This window comes from Nicotiana sylvestris, chromosome 10 (assembly GCF_000393655.2).
Source record: "Nicotiana sylvestris chromosome 10, ASM39365v2, whole genome shotgun sequence".
Lineage (NCBI taxonomy): Eukaryota > Viridiplantae > Streptophyta > Magnoliopsida > Solanales > Solanaceae > Nicotiana > Nicotiana sylvestris.
In genome coordinates, this window is record NC_091066.1 from 7757347 (window position 1) to 7777793 (window position 20447).

General features: G+C 37.2%; 2 protein-coding genes across 4 annotated transcripts; one reads left to right on the top strand and one right to left on the bottom strand.

The window, feature by feature from the left end:
- Positions 1–3215: 3215 nt before the first annotated feature.
- LOC104247448 (uncharacterized) lies at positions 3216–16723 on the top strand. Of its 3 annotated transcripts, XM_009803470.2 has the most exons (24): positions 3218–3467; positions 4668–4728; positions 4836–4963; positions 5052–5107; positions 5967–6042; positions 6238–6304; positions 7080–7146; positions 7271–7337; positions 8492–8575; positions 8648–8689; positions 10651–10806; positions 11199–11276; positions 11947–12015; positions 12148–12213; positions 12301–12429; positions 12504–12560; positions 12950–13039; positions 14141–14206; positions 14999–15067; positions 15137–15241; positions 15386–15511; positions 16000–16058; positions 16162–16198; positions 16279–16723. In XM_009803470.2, the coding sequence occupies exons 1-24, from the start codon at positions 3303–3305 to the stop codon at positions 16423–16425; spliced, it is 2067 nt and encodes a 688-aa protein (XP_009801772.1). In that variant the 5' UTR covers positions 3218–3302; the 3' UTR covers positions 16426–16723. The 3 variants fall into 3 exon arrangements, with proteins under 3 accessions (XP_009801773.1, XP_009801772.1, XP_070016502.1); XM_070160401.1 differs by lacking the exon at positions 12148–12213; XM_009803471.2 differs by lacking the exons at positions 16000–16058; positions 16162–16198; positions 16279–16723 and having other exon boundaries at positions 3216–3467; positions 15438–15514.
- A 369-nt stretch (positions 16724–17092) lies between these two features.
- LOC104247447 (diacylglycerol O-acyltransferase 3) lies at positions 17093–19534 on the bottom strand. The gene is made up of 2 exons (XM_009803469.2): positions 19051–19534; positions 17093–18135 (listed from the first exon to the last, which is right to left on the bottom strand). The coding sequence occupies exons 1-2, from the start codon at positions 19459–19461 to the stop codon at positions 17266–17268; spliced, it is 1281 nt and encodes a 426-aa protein (XP_009801771.1). The 5' UTR covers positions 19462–19534; the 3' UTR covers positions 17093–17265.
- Between the last annotated feature and the right edge of the window lie 913 nt (positions 19535–20447).

Sequence of the window (20447 nt, forward strand, 5' to 3'; positions counted from 1 at the left end):
GCTTCACTTGAGCTCTTCCTCGGTACGTCCAAATCACCTAGACTGGTGACATCTTCTACCTCAATGAAATAATATTGGAAGAAATCTTCCTTTCCACGGGCTACCTCCCCGTGACAAGTCTCCACAGCTTGAGCGTCACGTATCATCGATTCAGGAACTGGAGGGAACAAAGGGGAACCCCCGATCTCTATTTCCCCAAGTGGGTCTTTCGCAACATCGTCTTTGTTCTAGGGAGCCTCAAGCCCGATTTCTGCGTTAACATCGATCGCATCTTCGGTAGCCCTCCCACCTCGCGGTGAGGTATCTTCAACTTTTTCTCGCTCGGGCTCATCAGGTCGGGGCAAAGTAGTTTCGGCTCCCGCCAGTCCATTGATTCCTTGAATCTCGATGCCATCTCGCACATGAGTCACCAGCCTAGAGTTTTCTTCTTCTTCATCTTCGTCTTTGGTCTCGTCCTTTTGCTGTTGGACGGACTCCAGAGTTACATGGATGATATTCCTCTTGGGCTTACGGGGCCTCCTAGCCGGCCTTTTTTTTTCGGGCCTGGGGAACTCGGAGCCTCCTTTCTTTTCTTTTTTTTGCCCTGCTTTGGGGCAGATGATGAAAGAAGTACCTCTTTTTTAGCAAATGGGGGCCTCATTGGTACATCCTTACCGAGGCCTACAAAAAGGAAAATATAAATAAGTACGATAACGAAGCCCGAATGAAAACCGTTCTAAGGAAAGAAGATTACCATGATTACAGGCCTCCCATTGACCCTTTGATAACTCCATCCAAGCACTCTTGGAGTAAGATTTTTGTGACATTAATCCCTTGACCCATTGCCTCAGGTTGGGGATCACTTCCGACACAACGGCCACAACTGTAATGCAAAAAACTTAGATGAGGGGAAGATAAGAAGTAAAACAACAAAAATAGATATTCAAAGGCAAAGCAATACTTACACTTCATGTTCCATTTTTTCAAGGAACGACATGTCTTCGGCGGGGATTAGGTCCGAAGTCTTTATTCAGACAAATCTGCCCATCCAACCTCGGTCTTGGGTCTCGTCTATGCTCAAGAATGGGGGTTTGGTGGCTTGGTAGTAAAGCTTGATCATGCTTCCACGATAAAGCCGGGGGCTGTAAAGGCGCATGAGGTGATCGAGGGTAAAAAGATGCCCCTCAATCTTGCTTGCAAAGAATCGGAGGAGGATCACGATCCTCTAGAACGATGGATGGATTTGACCTAAAGTGACATCGTACCTCTTGCGACAAGCAACAATGATAGGGTCTAAGGGACCTATTGTGAAGGGGTAGGTATAGACACTCAGATACCCCTCCACGTGAGCTGTGATGGATTCTTCGGGGCTAGGAACTACTACATCCTTGCCTACCTAATTGCACTCCTCTTTCACCTTCGCGAGGAGATCTTCTGTAATCGTACATATGTACCTCAACATCGGTTCACATCAACCCGGTGTCGAGGGTGTATTCTCCACCTTGAAATCAACAATAGTGGCACACTTCGTCGAAACGAAGTCCTCGAGGGGATGTTTCGCCACGACTGCGGCCCCGGCGGACTTTGATGAAGAGGCGGCTTCCTTATACGGAATGTTTTTTTAAAGTTTTAGTCATTCTTATGAGTAGAGAATGATGAAACGGGGGAAAAACGCTTAGTGTTTTGCGACAAAAAAAGTAAGAAAATTCAGAGATCTGAAAATATAGAGCTCTGAAGAAGGCAAAGATTTTGAAGATTAGACTGAAGGAGATTTGTAACCAAAGTTTGAAAGATGAAAAAACGATGCATTTATAGGTTGAAGACGACAGTTTAATACTGGTAGTGGCCGACCGGCAATTGACGCGCCTTAAATACCCGAGGAACTGAACCGCCGGGACGTTTCGGTAACCTCTGCCGCTTGCATCACAACACTTACGTCATGGTAAACCAAGGGCAGGTTCGAAGACTCAATTCGTTCCTTATCAGTACACTCCAAAAAATGAGGGGACTATCTGTATACGATCAAAATCAGGCTTGCCTAATTTTGTATGACTAAACAAACTCAGGGTGGCAGATCAAGGCTCGGCCTCAATTATATCAGACCATGGTACGGAGATGGATCGGGAAACTCGTGGATCAATGGTCGATCAAGATCGAGCCTAGCCGTGATCAAGACCGAAGCGAGAAAGAGATTGAGTGAGATTGAAGAAGCCTTCTTAGTCAAATAACAGAAAGCCGAGATATCCGTGATCGGGCAAGAATAGTGGCGAAAATCTCGGCACGTATCAAGTCAGGACCGGTTATTTGGCCTATCATGAGATTTACTTCTGTAATTAGAATTATACCATAAATAGGAATCCTCTACTATATAAAGAGGGTCCTAATCATTTTGTAATCAATATATATTCACGCATAACAAGGCAATATATTATATTTTTTCTCTTACAAGCTCTGTTGTTCAGTTCATACTTTTCAATAGCACACTCAGTTGGTTCGAGGGCGGTTTAGCTCGAGGGCCACAATTGTTCATCATATTGGTTTGCTCTATTTATTGTTAATTTCTAACATTAATTCTCATATTTATCAGTTTGTGCCAAGTGAAATCACATATCCTTAAAACCACTTAAGTTTAATTGTTATCCAATTTTAAGGGTAAACACACTCTTGGTTTGTAATTCAGTTCTATGCCTTATAGTAATCTAGTTCATTGTCTTTATATTCTAGTTTGATTGGTAGTCCTTGTTTTGTTAAGTTCAATAATTTATTTCATGTTAGAAATAACATATCTTTAATTGGGACATTAAATTATTCATCACTATTTAATTCAATTATAATTAAGATATTTTGATAAATGATAAAATTTCTCAATGAGTAATTTGTTTGTCAGTGTTATGTAGAATTTAGTGGCCAAAATATGCACCTAGCACTGTATGCTTCATATCTTAAGAAAAACCGAAACAAAGAAAACCCCGATAAAAATGACAAAACTAAACCGATAAAACTTAATTGGTTTAATTTTAGTATTTGAAAAATCAAATTAATTTGTTTGGTTTTGTCCCAAACCGAACCATAAACACTCCAAATTAAATACTTGATGGAGACTAGAAGTGATTTCTTTTGGCAAATTTACAGGACTAAACCTGTTCAAGAGTATATATAAGGGACTATTGTAAATCTATTCCAAAGGTAAGGGACCATATTTGTCAAATTGTTCTGCAAAATATCTCTAGTGCAAAACCCCAAAATTTGAAAAGACCCGGCAGCAATTCTTGAATTCAAAATTGGAGTAGAAGCAAGCAAGCAACAGGAGACACCAATTAACCATGGATTTGGATGATTGGGAATTGAGTGTAGAGGAATTGGACAATCTCGAAAGAGATGCCCTAAAACAAATAGCTGAGCGCAACGCATCTTCTTCTACTGCTACTACTAGTGCCGCTTCTCTGCAATCTACACTCCCTTCTGCCTTTCCAGCTACATATAAAAGAGTCAGTTTTTTCTACTCAGTTTCATTTCTACTTCGTTTTTAATCATACCCATTTGGGATTTTTCACCGTTGTTTGATTTTAATTTCTCCTAGGCATTTCTTCAAGCATATTATCTGCACTCTGTAAAATATATTTGTGATTTCTGCTGGTGATATGGTTCGAGTTGATTTGATTTTCAGAATTAAACCAAGTAAATAAATTGTTTGCTCAGGGTTTCTCCCTGTCTTTCATACTTAATTATGTCTTCAAGAGTTTTAATATTTTGGGCATAATTGTTGCTATAACACCACCACCACCTTTCAACAAAATATTTGTACAGGCTTGGCTTGACCAACGAAAAGAATGAGACCTGAAATGAGTTATTGATCTACTCCAGCTATGGCGTTAAGGTTTTAGGTTGAATACATCTGTTTGACTCCTTAGGTTACAGATATTTGCATGTTTAGTCTGTGTTTTCTTACATCTTTGGAGAATTTAGCTGTGCTGTCCATGTTATGTAACTGTCTGTATATGTGCATCACTGGTGAGCCTATAGCTAAAACGGTTGCTCAATATCATTGGTGTTATGGTGATTTTTCTTGACATTATTTGTATATTTTGCCAACTAAATTGTTAGTATTTCTTTTTCGATAAGTAACTAATTTATTAGAATCAGCAGACTTCACGAGAGACAAGACGCAATACAACAACAACAAACCTAGTGATTTCTCACAAGTGAGTGATATCTCACAAGTGTGGTCTTGAGAGGGTAAGATGTATGCAGCCTTACCCCTACCCTGGAAGGGCAGAGAAGTTGATTCCAATAGACCCTCGGCTGGAAAAAGGATGAAAAAAAGTAATGGCAACAAGTAAGAACAACAACAAGACAAGACACAATAGAAGAAAAATATTTATACAGGCGATACCAATTAGTTGGGAATATTTTTTAATCATTTTGATACATCTATGTTAGGTCCTATACTTTCTAGGAGTCTTTTAGCTCTATTAGAGATTCTTATGCCAGTAGGAAATCTAGTGAATTTCTAATACTTTTCATTTTTATTTTTATTTTGCATGATGGCCTGAGATGAATTTTAATGGGAAACATGATCAGTGAGAATTCATATAGCCTACTCAACTTGTTTGCAACTGAGTAGTAGTAGTTGTAACTGAATTAATAGCTTATTGGGTACTCCCATTACTGCCTTTTTTCTGTTGCAGGAAGAAGCATCATCTGCTGCACCTACAATAAAGTCTTCATCAGGGGAAGATAAGGTCTCTGGTGAGTGTTTGCATCTCCCATCTTAAGGTGGTTATATCTGATTTTCAGATATTCCTGACTCCTGACTCCTGTATGCCTGTCCATTAAACACCCTTGACAAAACAAAGGAACAAGCTCTGCTGGAAATTCTGGACCTCATGATGGCAATCATGTGAAACAGCTAAAAGAAAAGCGCTCTGTTAAATTTTTCCTTCATGCAAGTGGAAATATTGCAGCAAAGTTTTCATATGACCAGGTAGCTATTGGCCTACTTGCATCATGTCATTCTGTTGAAGATTTCCTTTTTGGCTTTTGGAAACAATGTGGATCTTATCTTCTACCAGATCCTTGTTGAAGCTTGCCGTAAAATCCCTAAAGCCAGTTGGAGTGCTAAAGAGAGGTATTCTTGTCCTTTTCTTTATTATGCCGCCCTCCACCCATTTCCTTTTCCTTTCAAATATAGTCGAAGCAGGCAACGAAACTGCTGCTACGCAATACCCCCCTCCCCACAACAACTCCACCTCAGTCCCAAGCTAATTGTAGTTGGCAACACCAATCCTCATTTCCAATAAACTTCGAAAAAGAGGAGATATGGGAATTAAAAGTCTAAAAGTAACAAAAAGCACTCCTGTTCTCTGCGACTAGATTTCATCCAAGTAGACAAACTGATAGCAAATGACATTTCATTGTATCCTTTTCTCTCATGACCGAAGACAACCATTGTGTGGATGTCAAATATATTTGTATTCTGTGTTGCCAAAAGAAAGGGCAAATGAAAAAATGTTTTTTTTCCCCGGGGAAGAACTATTCTCCCATCTCTTGAATAGCACCATCCTTAGCACTCACATTTTTTCTTTTTGTTGGAGATATAATTAAGTAAATAAAAGTGTACCCTCTCTAAGCACTTAAGCTTTTAGCTGAGATGGTTATACAATTCAACATGTTATTGGAGTAGGCAGAGGTCTTGAGTGCGAGTCTCACCGCCGGCCATAATCAAAAAGAATTTTCATGTGCTCATGAAAAAAGATCAGGCCACACGTGAGGGGACGTGTTGGAGATTTAATTAAGTAAATAAAAGTGTACTCTCTCTAACAGCTAAAGCTTTTAGCTAAGATGGTTACACAATTCAACACTTTTGTTTTTGGCTTTGTTGTGTTATCAACCGTTAGTTTGTCAGTTGGCCAAGTATCTTAAATCATGTTTGCCAGGGTTGAATTCGAAATTCAAATGCAGTGAGTCCCTCTATATATATGTTGCAGGTTATGGATGTTTCCTTTGTCATCGTTGTCCATAGCAGGAAAAGTTCTTCGTGAAATTTCAGGCTCCAATCTGGAGGTGAGGAGTTGAAAATTCTTTTGCTCTCCTCAAATCACTTTCCCAACTTCTGATGAGAATACAATAAAAATTAGGAGTTAGCTTTGGTGGACCTTGTGCATATGTTTTTTTCCATAGAATCCGGTACTTAAATATCTTGAATCTTCTTTGGTTCCATTTAATTAAGCTAATGTTGGTTCATCTTTAACATGTAAGTTGGAGAATTTAGATCCTCTGGTACAACGTGCCATTGCTGCTGCTTCTGCGATGCCTGACCTTCGAGGTAAATCACTGCTGCTCTGCTATACTGCCGTGGAAATTCCATGGCGATGCTTATCATGAAATAGATTATCAAGAAATAACAGAAATGAGCTAGATTTTTACTGCAATTTTCTATTAGGTGCTTGCTTTGAGATTACTGTGCAGAGTAGATAGTAAATTCAAGTATTAGACAATGTACAAGTTGAACAGCTGGTTCAACGCCACCTTGAACGAATTCTTTTATGCTGGTACTTGTGTCATCTTAGGCCCATGTATTGCCGTCAATACCTATTAGACAATCATTTCTCATGGTATGTATTGTGAAAGAATTTGAGCATCCAATCCAAAATCTTTAGGCAATGGGTGGAGTATGTCAAGACCTTAATACACCTTTGTGATCCTTTACCCAATTAATTTGGGACAATTATGTAACTCAAAACACCTTTCCACACATATAAACTGATTTCTGGGTTTACAGGTAACAAGACTTACGAGTGTGAGAAATGGCTTAGCACACATTTTCGTACCGTGTGAAAGAATATGAATATCTAATCCAAAATCTGAATGCAACGGGTCGAATAGTCTTAGTCCTTCATAAACACCTTTGGTAGCTCTTATACAATTCGTATTAGAAGGGTCGTGCTAGCATATTTTCTGTCCATTTCCTAGATTTTGATAGGACATCTTATCCTCATCTATGTAGCACCTGCTTTTATATATCAATAAAACATTCATTTTGTATACAAGAGCAGTTCGTCTAGCTTTGTATGTGTATTTAGTTTTTCTCTTTTCACCAGATCATTATGAATTCATTCCAAATAGTATTGAATCAAAGCTGATGCCTTTTCAGCGTGAAGGGGTCAGGTATGTTATACAATTCTTTTGAAGTTTTTGAGCTTTTCCTTTATTAGTCAATTTGATCTGTAGGAAGGGCACGCTGTTCTTTGTTCTTTGACTAAAAAAGGAGGTATAACATTTTTCTGTTCAGATTTGCATTACAGCATGGAGGGCGTATCCTATTGGCTGATGAGATGGGACTTGGAAAGACTCTTCAGGTTTTGGCTAAAACTATGCCAAATTGAATGTTGGTTTAGTCATTTACCTGCTACATGCTGATATTTTCATATAACAGCAATATCAAGTTAGTAGCAAATTTAATGTTTATTCTTTCAGGGTACAACGTTTTACTGGTTATGGTATTGTATTTTTTTTTCTTATGATGTCTCACTTTAGGCCCTAAGTTCTAGCTTGATAGCTAGTTGAGTTATTAATTGTCCGGCATGGATGATATAAAGGGTTCTAGTGGACCCCACCTTACCTTAAAAATTGGTTTGGATGTTCATATTATTTTACATAGTAACAGAGCCAACCTATGGTAAGCCGTTCTCGCAAGTGTTAGGCTGTGTTAAATTCACGTGTGTGCTTTAACAAAATGACTGTTTCAGGCTATGTTGCTCGGACTCTCCGAAAATATAGATGGGTGCTTGCCCGATCCTCCAAAAATAGTGTATTTTTGGAGGATCCGACACGGGTGCGGCAACTGTTTTGGAGAGTCTGCGCAACATAGGTTCCAGGCTCAAAAGCACAATGTCATGGCATCAAATATGTGCGTGTTGAACTGTGGACAAAAATTCTTTCTTAAAGAAAAAATAGTGAATAGGACGAGAATTTACTCAAATTTGAGTCAACAATTGTGGCTCATCTGCAAGCTTCGACAGTCATGTACTTCTTCTACTGCTGCTCCTCTGCTGCTATTTATATTTGCATTTCCGCTTTAGTTCTCCTGTCTTGGGTTATGATTATGTTGTTATTTTGCTCCTTCCTTCTATTGTGTAATGTCTAGTCTGACTTTGTTCTTGCATTACAACCCAAAATCACTTTGTCAGATCTTTTTTTGCCTTCAAACTATGAACTTAAGCTGATTGAGAGTCAATGTTGACAGTTGATAGCCAATTGGTTACCTAAATATGCCTTGTCAAAAGTGATCATTTTTTGTTTCTCTCAACTATATTTGACATAGATGGTTTTATATTTTCAGTTAGCATGTGTTTTACACACCTCAATCCGTAACTGATATGCATAATTATATGACCAAATGTGTGACATACGTATAATCAAGTTTTTTATGGTCGGGATTTTCTTTGACATGGATCTTTGGTTGCCCTATCTCTATGTATCATACATGTTTTATTTCTTTTCACATTTGCAGGCTATCGCTGTGGTTTCATGCATCCGCGAATCATGGCCAGTTCTTGTTCTTGTTCCATCTTCCTTACGGCTTCACTGGGCTTCTGTAAGTCATGGTAATTTTTGTATGTTATCAGGAGTTTTGCCTTGCACTCACTGTTTTTGGTGCTTAATGCAGATGATTCAACAGTGGCTGAATATTCCATCATCGGAAATACTTGTATGGTTCGATAACTTTTTTCCTATTTTTCTTTTATAGAGAAGTAAGTTGCTGATGATTGCGCAGTGAAATTTAGAACAGTTGAATGAAATTAATGTTTGTGTAGACGGGTTGAGTTTCTTGATGTTTTAGCATTGTTCGATATCTTGAGATCTAAATATGATGATTTCACAAATATGTATAGTATCATGTCAATTGCTGCATTAGTATTTTACAATTCAATTTGTGGAGTTGGTTATACTTCAAATTTAGCTCTGTGCACTCCTTGTTTTTACATGAAAGAATTCACCCGAGCTCTTAAATCCTCAATTTCACTTCAAGTAGAAGTTTCACGTTTTTGAATGTTACACAAGGAAATAAGGTGTAAATATCATAATAAAGTTAATTTAGTCTGGTGTTATAGATATTTACTATATTACACTAGATTTTGGGATAATTAAAGATGTTAGATAATTAGTATTTCTTGTGCTTGTACTTAAAATTTAGCTTTCTTCATATATGATTAAATTGGTTAATCACTTAAAGAGAAGTTGTATTTACTAGACAACAACTATAACTCAGTCCCAACCAAGTTGGGGTCGGCAAGCTTTAATTACTACAACAACAACAACAACAACCTAGTATAATCCCACTTAGTGGGGTCTGGGGAGGGTAGTGTGTACGCAGACCTTACCCCTACCCTGGGGTAGAGAGGCTGTTTCCAAATAGACCCTCGGCATCCTTCCCTCCTAGAACTTCCCACCTTGCTCTTGGGTAGACTCGAACTCACAACCTCTTGGTTGGAAGTGGAGGTTGCTTACCATCAGAACAACCCCTCACAAGCTTTAATTACTAGAAAATGAAAAAAAACATAAAGGTTATAGGTGAAAGCCAAGGATGGGCCCGAGGTGCCAATCTGAAAAATTAATGTTGGTTAACCTAATTAATATGGTTTAATTTGTTGTATTTCTGCCTAATAATTTGAGTATTTCTTTGTATTCTTAAAATCAAGTTATACACAAATTAATTCTCTTCATCAATAAATCCGACATTGTTCCTCATTTCTCAAACTTTTCTTAAAATCAAGTTATACACAAATTAGTTATCTTCATCAATAAATCCGACATTGTTCCTCATTTCTCAAACTTTCATCATAAAAACTATTCTGTGAACTGGCTTTGCTTTTTCTACCTCGCTCCATAGCTTTTTTGTTCAACTTTCAAATTACTTTGTAAATATTTCTACTGCAGTTTCTTGTTAATGGGTACTGAATAAAATACCCTCAACAATAAATAAAGGAAAGCTTTCAAATTACTCTCGCCAAATTTCACGAATCTCTATCGCTGCGGCAACAACAGTGGCCAAAGGTTTCCACGTGGAAGACAATGGCTCGCAGGGTCAGACCCCCATGTTTGGTTCTCCATTTCCAGCAATAGCCATGCTCTCCCCTTTTTTTGACACCTACTTTCAGTTCAATCTCCTCTGTGAATCAGTAGTCAGTGATCTGGACTGCACACTTCATCAATGATTTCTTCATTTGGTATTAAGAGCAATCTTTTGTCTTGGCAAATTTCTGTAAGGCCATAGGTGCCTTCTAGTCTTCTAAGTTCATTCTACAAATTGGACTGCAAATATCATTGTTCCCCACTATAGAAATACTTGTCGTGCCCTATCTTCTTTGTCTACCACAATGTTATAGATGTAAGAAGGCAAGTTTCTAATGGGCCATCTTTTTAACTCTGGTTCAAAATTTTCTAATGTTGCACCTTAAGTTATCGCAGAATCTAATTATGTTACTGCCTACTTTGAGGTAACTTATGAGAAGCTTTTCATTGCTATTCAATTACTAGGTAAGTTGATTAACAGTTCTATGTTTACGTGCAATGGAACCTTAAAGAGCAAGTGCCACTAGAGAGGAATGTAATGTTACAAACAAGTCGCATTTCAAGTTCCCAGATAATTAATATTTTTCTATTACACAGGTGGTTTTATCTCAATGGGGTGGTTCAAATAAGGCAGGATTTAAAATAGTGCCTTCAAACACTAAGAAGTCCGTTCACCTTGATGGTGTGTTCAACATAGTATCGTACGACATAGTCCCTAAGCTTCAAGATCTACTTATGGCATCAACTTTTAAGGTAAGTACAGTACATTATCTACAGGATCTGACATCTGCTGTAATTCAATTCTCTAATACCTGAACAATTTGAATCCTTAGTACCTTATCTTTTGATGGACCTTGACGTTGTATTCAACATGGCTCAGTATATGTATTTGTCTATTATTGTGAGTGATATAACATGACTGAAAAGTTAAAAGACCTTTTTTGTTATCTGGATTTTATTGCATTCTTATTTGCTTGGATACCCTTTTGTTATAGAGGCTTAAGATCTTCAGTCTTTGGATGTTGATACTTCTCTAACCTCTTGATTATTGTGTTTATATTAAGTGCTTTGTGTTGGATTTCCCCTAATGGTTGGCATTTTCATGCTACTTAATGACTGTTATCCGTGATGATATGTTTATTCAGGTTGTTATTGCAGATGAATCACACTTCTTGAAAAATGCCCAAGCAAAAAGAACCGGTGCTTCACTTCCCTTATTACAGGTCTGCTTCCTTTCTTTTATAAAGAAAAGGTCTGTGTGCATTCTCACTGTGTTCAGGGGTGGGTTTGTTCTATAGTGTTCTCACTCAATGATGATGGATGTATTACTTTTTTCCAAAAAAAGAAAAAAGAAGATGGATATATATCATTGTAGTTACTTGTGCTCGATACATGGAGGCATCTCTTGATACTTTTTACAGTAACCTTCATCCATCTAAAAAAAAAATGGTAAATGGAAAAGAGGCACGCATCAATTAGTTCAGTGCACCACCCTGAACTGTATGCAATATATATTTCAAGATACAGTTCACAACAGAGAAGTTCAACTCATGGTTATCAAGTTGACAAAGTTCAGATGAAATTTCACATCTGCTTTGTCTAAATCTTTCTGTAGTATGAAACATATCGAAATGAACAAGAAAGAAAAGAAACAAAAGTATCAGTTGGCCTCTGAACAAATGACTCTTTGAAAACTTGGTGGGAAATTGGTTGAATACTCCCATCCAAGTTGGTGAGCATGAAAGAGGGATTAAGTGGAACAGAATTGACTGGGTGATAGGGTCATGGAAACGCTTGTTTCTTCCATATATTGGACCTTAGCTCCAACATTTTTTACCAAATCTATAAATGGAAAGGAGTGGTTCTGATGAACTTACATTTTGACTACTGCAGAAAGCTCAGTATGTGATATTGCTCAGTGGAACTCCTGCTTTATCAAGGCCAATTGAACTATTCAAACAGGTATACAATATATTGATAAAAAAGTTTTTTATTGGTACTCTGCATACAGTTCTTAACTACTATCAAGTTTCAAATAGAAGGGAAAAAAATTATTTATTGGGGGTTTGTGATCTAAAACTGTGTGCTTGACAGCTGGAGGCCTTGTATCCTAATGTATATAAGAATGTGCATGAATATGGCAACCGCTATTGCAAGGGTGTAAGTCAAAACTCCCCTGCATCAGAAGCCTTTTCTGACATCTTACAATAACAAAGAAGTGCTCTAACAGGTTTGCTGACATTCTAGGGCATCTTTGGAGTTTATCAAGGTGCAAGTAATCACGAAGAGCTGCACAGTCTAATGAAAGCAACGCTGATGATTCGGAGACTGAAAAAAGATGTTCTTTCTGAGCTCCCTCAGAAGCGGAGGCAACAGGTATAAAATTTGGACTTACATTTTGATGGTTCTGGCCACATGACTTCATCTCATTCTCTCTCACTTCGTTACAGGTTTTCCTAGACTTGGGGGAGAAGGAGATGAGACATGTTAATATTTTATTTCGTGAGGTATTCTTGTATACCTTTGTGATTATACTTTATTGGCCCCTTCCCACCCAATAACTTGAAGGGGACTTTGGACCAGAAATGCTGTTTTTTCTGTTTTTAATCATCTTGGTTTATGCATTCAATGACCTTTATTTATTCCAGTTAACCTCCTTTTGAATTTTCAGCTATGAATACCTTAACGTCTCTTGTGGTACTTCTTACTGGAAACTTATTATTATTTCTTGAAACTTCCTTTTGCTAATTTGAATTTAAAGAAACGGATTTAGAGAAATATATGATGCTTGATAGTCCGGTTCAAAGATTGTAAAGAACTTTCTTTGATAATGATGCCTGACAGTCCTTGATCTTTGAGGAAGCATTTTTACTTAATCGAATGTTGCATCCTGTAGTTGGAGGTCATTAAGGGGAAATATAAATTAGCTCAGTCCGAGGAGGAGGCTAAATCTCTTAAGTTTGCAGAGAAGAGCCTCATCACTAAGGTACATCTGCAAATTTAGATTATGATTACTTATTTATTTCTTTTTAATCAGTTTGGAGAGTTGAGTGCTATATCAAGGATTCTTGAAAATTATACTGATCTTATCCTGGTTTAACTGCATGATATGCTTCTCTTTGCCTCTTGCGCCTTGAGCACTTGACTCACAATATATCCCTTTTCTCCGAAAACTTCTGCTGTCAGAATAGTGCTCCTGTGTGTAGGCCGATTGAAAAACTTGTCCTCTGGGAAGGTAAGTAGACCACAAATAAATTAGGAGTTTATAAGAGAAATTTGCAGATTGAACTCAAGTCAAATTGAGGGACGCAACAATATTCTGTTCTGGCATAATGTGCTGCTAGGGGCACACACCTAAGTGTTTCTGTGTAAAATGAGCGATGTGATTGATGTAGAAAGCATAATGAGCTTCCTCAGTCTCCTAGAGTAATAGGAGCTGAGTCTTTGTGACCTTGTTGTCAAATCCATGCACAATTGTCCTATAAAAAGTTGACAACTACTAAAAGTTAATGCTAGAAGAACAGACCATCCAAGAAAATAATGGCAAAACCACTTAAGAATTGTCTGCAGTCTCAATCATAGTATCTGGCACATAGAAAGTATTGTTGTTTGAAAAAAAATTCCGTATCATTTGCATTGTTCATGTTGGCTAAGTTTTATTTGATCAACTGGAATACCCACCGATTAATACAATATGAGCTGAATTGCTGTTGGCCCGATAGGGTAGATTAATGTGCATGAAGTTTTTATTTGGAGAAGGTAAATGTTACTATAATTTACAGAGATACTGGAATAAACCTGGAAATCTTCTGTTAGTCTTAAATTACTGTCACCTTGTGTTAACAGTGCCTAATCTCAGACATCTTTTACCTGCATGCTGCCCATACTTCTGGGGCTGCTTTAGACTTCTCTGGGCGCCCTATTTCTTTAATTGCTGGTGCGTAATAATGACATTTTACAAATTTGCTCTAGGTTTCTTACATTGCTCACTGCCATTTTTTGGATTTTTTTTGTTTCTAAAAACTTGATTTGGCTGCTTTGTTTTTACCAAAGTTCTAAACCCTATTCTTTGCTTGTTGGGCTGCAGATTTACACTGCCTCTGCTGAGGCCAAAATTCCAGCAGTTTTGGATTACCTAGGAACCATGGTTGAGGTATGGCCTTGGTTTCTTCTACATCCTAGATATTCAGAATACAAAGTGAAAGCATCTCCAGCTGCTCTATTGGAATGTTCTTTCTTTACCTCTTTCATCACGTTGGATTAAAAGACAATACCATCTGTAAGGGAGAAGAGTACAAAGGGAAAAGGAAGCACTATTCTCATGTTGAAGAGCCAAAAAGGAAGATAAAATCAGAAAATATTGGCCGTTGAATTTCTTTGGAAATTAGAAAGATATTGCCTTTCCATTAGATAGAAGAAAGGGAACTCCAGTATCAGATACACAACCTACAGATAAATAAGGATATTGGAAGCGCTGTTTTAACTCGATGTGAGTTTACTCAAAACAACCAAGTTGCAACTTGAGGTCTAGGTGTTTGAGACCTTACTAATAATGACAACACATGTCAACTAAAACTTGTCTGATGTACAACTTCTCATATAAACTTATTTTCGAGTCAAGTGCGAGTTCAACTTCTCATATAAACTTATTTTCGAGTCAAGTGCGAGTTCAACTTCTCATATAAACTTATTTTCGAGTCAAGTGCGAGTTTCAAGTTGTTAAGTGATGCTCGTAGGGTCCTTGCATCAGTTCCATTGTTTACACCAAAGAGTGCTCTGTCATGCAAAAAGTGGCTGTCCTTCTATCCAACACAATGATTTATGTTTTGTCTATAGAGCAGTTGCACGTCCTCTCCAATATGCCAACTTCTTGCTTCTTCATATAAGCTTCGATATCCTTCTTGTTCTTTTTGGTGTAATAACTGTAGTTTTTTCAAACATGCAGGCAGACTGCAAGTTCCTGATATTTGCGCATCATCAACCAATGATTGAATCGATACACAACTATTTACTTGTAAGATTTGCATGTTTTAGTTGAAATTCGAGAATTGTAGACTATTTGAATGTTCCCTTTGTTTTGCAGAAGAAGAAGGTTGGTTGTATTAGGATTGATGGCAGTACTCCATCAGCATTACGACAAGCATTGGTAACAGATTTCCAGGAAAAAGAAACAATTAAGGCTGCAGTGGTAATGTCATGGATCTATTATAATTAGTCAAAGAAACTGTGTAATTTGACCATATGACTGGTTTCCTGGTTGATCTATAAATAAAGTGCAAAAGGGAGGTTATGCAAAATGGGAAATAATATTGTTATAACTGTTGTATTATAGCTATCCATCAAAGCTGGGGGTGTCGGGTTAACATTAACAGCAGCAAGTACAGTGATATTTGCAGAATTATCATGGACACCAGGTGACCTTATTCAAGCCGAGGATCGAGCTCACAGAATTGGCCAGGTGAGCAACATAATGTTAGATAATTGTTTGAAGATATTTTTCGTTCCTGAATTATTTTCAAATCCGCTAGTATACATGGCTTGGTTAATTGGCTGTTGTAGCAAGCTGTTGTGATTCATTAGCACTTACAGCAACAATAACAACAACAACAACATACCCAGTAAAATGGGGTCTGGGGAGAGTAGAGTGTGCGTAGACCTTACCCCTACCCCGGAAGGGTAGAGAGGTTGTTTCCGGGAGAACCTCGGCGATTCATTAGCACTTAATGCAACCAAAAATAGGAATATAAAAGGAGTATAAGTTGGAAGACACTGATTCATTTGCAGTATTTCGCTATTTCCTATCTGTATTCCAGTAATTTTGGTTTAAATAACGACTAAATTATGGGTGTCTCTGCATGTTAAGTTAGCAGACTACAGTAGCGTTAATTCTCTAAGAAATCAATATATTCAGGAGTCAGAACTTTAATGGATGTGCTTCCTTTCTAGGTGTCCTCTGTCAATGTGTGTTATCTGCTGGCAAATGACACTGTTGATGACATTATTTGGTACGTCCTGTTGTTACTAATAGAGCTTTCTAATTTATTTGAGAGTGAACATGCTAAAGGTAGAAGTTCTGGTGTAATGGCTATTCTTATGACTTTTGTACAGGGATGTTGTTCAGAGCAAGCTGGAAAATCTCGGACAGGTCTTCTACTTAATTCTCTATTGAATACTTGAGGTACAAAACTAGCACCCTCGCTAATAAAGTTACAAATGTGTATGCAGATGCTTGATGGCCACGAGAAGTCCTTGGAAGTTTCGACTAATCAGTCCTACAGCAGCCCTTCAAAACAGAAGACCCTCGACTCCTTCATAAAGCGGTGTAATAACTCACCACCTCATGAGCTCAGGAAAAAACATTGTCATCAGTGAGCAATGAGCACTCAAAGAACAAATATTAAACCCCCGTCTCATATACACAGTAGAGGAAATCGGTGGTGTGTATATTCGACTAGTCTATGAATACTTGTTTAGCAGTAGTACGGAGCATTCCCTCATTTTGTTTGATAGAGGGTAGTAATATGCTATGTTTCCTTTTTGGGCTATCTAACACCTTTTCAATTTGTCAACTATGTTATGCCTTACTGTCTCAATATCTCGGATATAGAATGTACGTTTAATATCAATCAACTACGCCTTAATCCCAAAAAACCTGAGATGCTTTTGATCATTTTTTCCCCTTCCCCTATTTTGTTAGCCATGCCTATTCTTAAAATATGCTTAATTAAGTCAATGGGAAGAGATGGTGTTATCAGTTCTCTGTATGCTTTAACATGGTGAAACTGTAAAAACGAGCAGGTAAAAATAGGTCCGTATGGTATATTTTAGATGAATAGTATTCGACTGAACACGAAAACTGTAAGTCACTGACAACAGTATTTGATCGAACACAAACATTAAGAAAAATGACTTTTCCCATATCAACTACTAGTAAATACTAGTGCCAAAAGAAGAGAAAATTTAAAAGTAAATAATGTTGCTACAACGGATCAAAAAAAAGGTGCCATATAAAATGAATTGACCAAAGTACAGTATAGCATGACATAACAATCACTAAAGTCTCAGTAAATAATAATATACTATTTACAAAGGAATATAGCAAACGTAGTAAATAATGATAATATTTACATTATCAAAAAGCAATCCAAAACCCATTGCTAATCCTAAAAATCACTTCATATCCTACCTAATGCATTGAAAGAAAAGAACATCTTAACGCACGGCATTGGCTAGCCCTACTTCTGGATATCTACCAAGCAAATTGGCTGCAATCAAACTCACATCCTCTAAACCAACCCCAATACACAAAGAACTATTACTGCTAGGAGCAGAGTTAACAGAGACAGAATCACCAGCTAGGAACGCGGCGGAGCTGCTGCTGCTACTACACCCTGAAACTCTGACATTGGGACCAACTTTACATTTTCCCATGCATTTGCATCCTGAGACTGCAGCTTCAATCCCAACCATCTGCTGAAATTTCTCTAATATCGCCCCAGCGCCTGATCTCTTGCATTTACCCCCCATACATACTTCAATCTTCTTCGTCCCCGCTGCTGTTGTTGTAGCAGCTACAGCTGCATTAGGGCTGCTGCCTACATTGCCAATGTAGCGGTCACTAGCTTCCAAGCAGTGTTCCTCGCTTCGCTCTAAAATAGTAGGGACAGGTACTACTAGACTCGTCATCCTCTCTGTTGAGTCCTCATTGGAAGTTGATGATTTGCTTGAGATCTCTACTGATGTATCCACTTCCGGATGTTGAGTCCGAGGCTCAATCATATGATTCTCTATTGTTGATGTTGCATTCTCGAGTGCACGTTCACATGCCTCCGGTATTGTTTGGGCAAGAGATTCTATTTTCAGGCTTTTCATGTCAACCAAATTTTGACATTCATCATCGCTTGATTCACTTGATTCGGAAGAAGAGCTTGAAGATGATGACATTTCACGGTTCGTTATGCCTTGTACTTGACTTGCTCCTTTCATTTTCATGAGTGCTTTTTCTTCTTTTCTTTTCCTCTTCAACTCTTTCTCCTCTGCCTTTAGCTGTTGAAGTTGTCCTAACAATAGCTCTGCCGTTTCCTGAATAGAGAGGAAAGGCAACATAAACAAACTGGAAGAGAAATATTCCATATAGTTCTAACTTATTTACTACCACAAGAATAGAAATAAAAGAAATTATATTAATATTTGGTTAGTCATCTAACACATCTAATTGCAAGGGTGGATGTAGCCTTAGGGCTACGGTTTCACATGAAATAATAACTTTTGACACAGATATATATATTTAAAAACCTACTAAAATCTCAACAAATATTAGATTTGAACCCATAATTTTAACAGCATAGTGAAGTTCAAACTTGAGAATCCGCTTGTGTATTTGCACTTCTATCTAACTTGTGCAATTTTGTGTGCCCATTAACTAGTCTAAACCTAATACAACTAAACTGGTCGATTCGAGCAATTGATTGAGCAGAATTATATTTTGGAGTATTAAACTATGAAGATCATAAAACAGGGATACGGGTGTCAACAGGGGCAGAGCTAGGTGTGCAGAAGGCGCCAAAAAATACATTGTTTTTCCTCCATGTATATATGTTAGATATTGAATCCTCTCAACTTCTTCGCATGTTTACTTTTTTTCATTTTTTGAACCCCTTGGTGAAAATCCGGCTTCTACCTCTGGGTGTCAAATACCAAATCAGTAAGCTAAATCTAGGATTTTAGATTTGTAGATCTATAGACAACATAGGTGCAAAACTAGGTTTGAACTTAGTAAAATTATATATTTGTATACTAATATATATTGCTCAAACCTGAACACCAACAAAAAGTTGATCATCTCACAAGATCAGTTTAACTTCTGATTTATTACAACAAACAAGACAATAACTTTACACAGATTGAATAATTGCATAACTTAATTTAAACAAACAAGATAATAACAACACAATTCAAATTTGAGAAATACAGAAAATTAAATCATTAAGAACTTACCGAAATAGTCTTCCCTTGAACTTGATCAACCAAACCAATATCAGAACCAAAACCAAAACCAATTCCCATCTCACTCAAATTAGACAAATCCCTAGACAAACCCTTAAGCAATTTCATCTTCTTCTTCGTCTTTTTCAACGCCACGTCATTCTCTTTGTTCTTCTCTTTCTTCCCACACCTAATAATCCTACTACTACCTCTACCAGAAGAATTATAATACTCCAAATAACCCTCATCTTTAAACCCAGAAACCATTAACTTTTTCGATTTCAAACTTCCCCTAATTTCTGTAAAACTTAACATGGACAATTTTGAACTAGAAGAGTTATGGTGAAAGCGGTTGTTGTTAACTCCGGCAACAGCGCCGGCGACGGAAGGAAATCGGCGCAAAACTCCGGTAGAGGCTTCCATTTTTTGTTTAGACGCTGAAGTTCTTTTGATTGAGCTTCACCGTCAAACCGAACAAAGATTTTGGTTTTTATATATACAAAGAATTATTCCTTGTTCGATGTAATAACGGAGAAGTTTCACTAACTGTTTTATGACACGTGGAAGGTATTGGTTGGTTGAATATTACGTGGCAGTGGATTTGTGCTTTGCGCAGGTGAGCTTGCTACCATTTTCGGTTACCCACGTTTTTCCTTCTTCCCGCCATGCTTTTTCTTATGTTTACGACCGTTGGATTGTATTTATTAAAATCGACGGCTAGGATTTTGCCTTGTGTACGCCACGTGGAATGCTTGCTGATTACGTGGCAATTGCTGTTTTTACTTTTTTTTTCTTGCTTCTTTGGTTGTGATATTAATAACAAGAAATCGTAAAGTGGGAACAAAAGGTTAACTGTAATTTATTTAGAAAATTTTAATATAATAGTGAGATGTAGAGATAAATATGATTCAGACATTGAAAGATAAATGTGATTAAAATTATAAATAAAAAAAGGTAATTAAAAGGCAATAAAAATATTGTATTTTTCTATTTTGAGTGATTAAAATGTACTTTTATGTCGAGCTTTAATAGAGGATTGAAAAATCAAACAATAACCATATTAACTTATTAAGTTCCCTTTTGTTTTTGTTTTTTCTAATATGAAAAGGAAATTGTTAAATTATTCAATTAGATAATAATTGAATAATTTTTTCAAGTTGATTCAAATTATTCTAACATTTTTATTACTTATTTATATTTGTTTGGGGTACAAAAAAAACTTTTAGAAAGAGATTTTGCTACGGAAAAAGCCTTTAATGCTATCGAATATTCCTTTCTTTTCCATATTTCTTTACGAACGCATTTTTTTGATTTGAAACTGCCATTTAAAAATTAAAAAAATATAATATACGCTTTTATATATGCTTTGTCGACTTTGAAAAGTGATCGATATCTCATAGGCCAGGCTT